General features: G+C 47.5%; 1 protein-coding gene across 1 annotated transcript; it reads left to right on the top strand.

The window, feature by feature from the left end:
• Positions 1 to 204: 204 nt before the first annotated feature.
• Positions 205 to 1,987, top strand: LOC149360975 (uncharacterized). The gene is made up of 2 exons (XM_089569430.1): positions 205 to 521; positions 1,681 to 1,987. The coding sequence occupies exons 1-2, from the start codon at positions 220 to 222 to the stop codon at positions 1,730 to 1,732; spliced, it is 354 nt and encodes a 117-aa protein (XP_089425556.1). The 5' UTR covers positions 205 to 219; the 3' UTR covers positions 1,733 to 1,987.
• The last annotated feature ends 892 nt before the right edge of the window (positions 1,988 to 2,879 follow it).

Raw genomic sequence — 2,879 nt, 5'->3', positions numbered from 1 at the left:
GCCAGGCTACATGGGTTCTACCAGCGAAAAGGTCTCATACCAAGTGAGGTCACCGGCCTGTTCGGTCTTTTCAAACCGTCCTTTGGCCACGCCAAAAGAGCATGCAAGATCCTCAGGTCCGAACTATGGAACCAAGTGAGGTTACTTCAAGATCTTCTACGTGCGGCATGCTATGCCCAAAACCAGGAGTGGCTCGCGGGCATCAGACACCGCCAATTCATGAAGCTCGCAGCCCAGACAACGGAAGTTTGGTGGAAGTGCTCCATCAACCAAGCGATAAGACACCTGGAAGAATTGAGGACAGTCAGGATGAAGGCACCGGAACGCCAAGATGTGCTAGTCGTGGGAGGAGCCGAAGTACCGGAAGAGTTTGCGTCCGTCCTAAAGGAGGGGTCGAAATTCAGCGTCGCAGCCATTCTCAATCCTTACGAATGGCTGTCCCTGAATCGACGACTTGCCATCAGAACGGCGCAAGAAAACCAGGAAAGGTGCCTCCTCGACGGCATCGACACCATCACGAGGTCAGTCGGTAACACGAGTACTCCAAACCACCGATCCGATCCCACCGCAAGGGTTGTTGCTTTTTTCAAAGCCAATTCTCTCGAGCTTAGGCAGGCAGACAAAGAAAGCGGTTTCGTCATTATTCCATCAGGCCTTTTCAACGAAAAGGCAGTTGAAGCCGTCACCAAGTCTTTTAAGACAGTGGAAGTGAAAAGATCTTCAGTGAAGAGAAGTGCCATATCACTCTGCAAGGAACTTCAACTGCACAGACTAGCCGGCGCCATTGGGAAGGCTGAAGGGAACTGTTTATCTGTTTTTTTCGCCGCAAATACCCGCAAGAGCGGCATTCCTTTTCGGACCATCGTTAGCGAAAAGGGCACATGGCAAAAGGAATTCACTCAGTTCCTGCTCAAGCACCTCAGGACACTGCAAGACGCGGACCCTTAAGCCACTAAGAACTCTGATGAAGTGATAGCCTTTGTTCAGTCGGCGAGGAATATTCCTCAAGAGGAATATTAAGTCCGGTTTCTCAATCGATGTTAAGGATCTTTTCTATTCTATTCCACACCAGCCCCTGTTCACCGCGGTGCGTGTTTGTATAGATAGAAATGGCATCACCGCGTTTCAAAATGCCACTTGTTTGAATGTGGACAACTTCATTTCATTACTAGAGCTTTACCTGAATACCACTTTTATTGAATTTAATGATCGTACCTATCTTCAAAAGCAAGGTATTTGCATAGGCTCTTGCGTAGCCCCGGTTCTATCTACTATTTTTTATCGCAAGTTGACCGCTCTTTGAGTGAAACTTTTGACACAGACCGTATAGCTCACGTCTTCAGATATGTAGATGACTACCTGGTTCTGTTAAAGGAAGGTGATTTTAGTTTTGACGAGGCCGTAGCTGATGTTTTAGATGCGTTTAGAAGGAAAGGCATGGGACTCACCTTTACCCATGAAAAGCCAAGCAGTGATAACCAACTGCAGTTTTTAGATATCACCTTAACATTTCACCCTTCACATGTTTGCTGGCGGTATTGTCCGCGCGCAAAGAAAGATTTGCTACCATTTCATTCCAATCATTATAAGACGGTCAAAAGGGCTATCGCTTTAAAATGTATTTTGTCTGCACTAACGAAGTCCTGTCACCACGCTGTGCACGATGGCTTCTTGTCACAGGTCTCAAGGCTGGAAAAGGCAGGCTTCCCTGATTCCCTCATTCTTGCTGTGACGCATTCCTTGGCCAAAAAATTGAAGGGCAGCAAGCGGAGCAATGCGAAAGACCCAACGAAGTGTTCAAGGCCGGAGGTGGTACCATACGTACACAGAACTTCCCACAACATCAAGAAGGTGGCCAAGAAGTACGGAGTAGAAGTAGTTTTTTCTGCTCCGCGAAAGTTGTCCGGTCTGTGCGCACGCATAAGAAGAAAAGAAAAACGGCAAGAGTGTGGCGTAAAACACCGTAAGCCCCACGTAACCTGCAAAAAAGGAGTTGTGTATGAGTTCCCGCTCACTTGCGGGAAGGTTTACGTTGGGCAAACTGGACGTTGCCTTAACCAGCGCCTTCTGGAGCACAAGAACTCTTTAAAGAAGACAGGCTCCCATCTCCCGGACCATTGCCAAGAATGCACTAAAAAGACTAAGGTCGCCTGTTTTCCCCATTTATCGGACTGTAGAGTATTGTTGAGAAGCCGCGATCAGATTGAACGGGAACTGGTGGAAGCCTATTACATCAGAAAAAAAGGAGATAACTGCATCAGTGATTCATCTGTGATACTTCGCCGATCTGAAATGGTTTTCTTAGATAGATTTCTGTAATCGCCTGCCTTTCGATTTCTTTTTGTGTTCTCTGGTACCCACGTGCTTGTGATTCGCACAGTGGCGCTTGGGTAAAGCCAAGGTATATTAACGGTCTACGTCGAATAAAGCCTGTTGATAGTAAGCGCTCGTCCCTGTCTACTTCTATGTCCTTGTCTTTTATTGCGCCCCTGTGTCCTCCTGAAAAGTGGCTTACTTAAGTCTATTCATCCCAACTGTTCAATATGGCGACACTGTCGAACTGTTCCAGCCATTCTTCAGGATCCTCGCCCGGTGAACCGTTGGACAGGGGGCGGCAGTCGGGGCTGGTGCAAAATAATGGTGGCTGCTGTCGTAGCCATGGTTGACGTTGGAATTGAGGAGTCCTTCTTTGCTCGCGTGTGTTCCGGTAGAAGTCCGTGTTTTTTTTTATTCAGGAAAATTTAGACAACACAGTGCCTTGGTGCAGAGGGCAAAAGGCGAAAATCAATCCGCCTGACTGGGCCCTAAGCACCACTCGAACACAACAGCAAGGGGCACATATATGCACATACATAAACAATATAATGATCACAGTGTAA

Source organism: Amblyomma mixtum, chromosome 2 (assembly GCF_055824585.1).
Source record: "Amblyomma mixtum isolate Tamu chromosome 2, ASM5582458v1, whole genome shotgun sequence".
Lineage (NCBI taxonomy): Eukaryota > Metazoa > Arthropoda > Arachnida > Ixodida > Ixodidae > Amblyomma > Amblyomma mixtum.
Note: the sequence above shows the minus strand (reverse complement) of the source record. Positions and strands in the feature narration are given on the sequence as shown.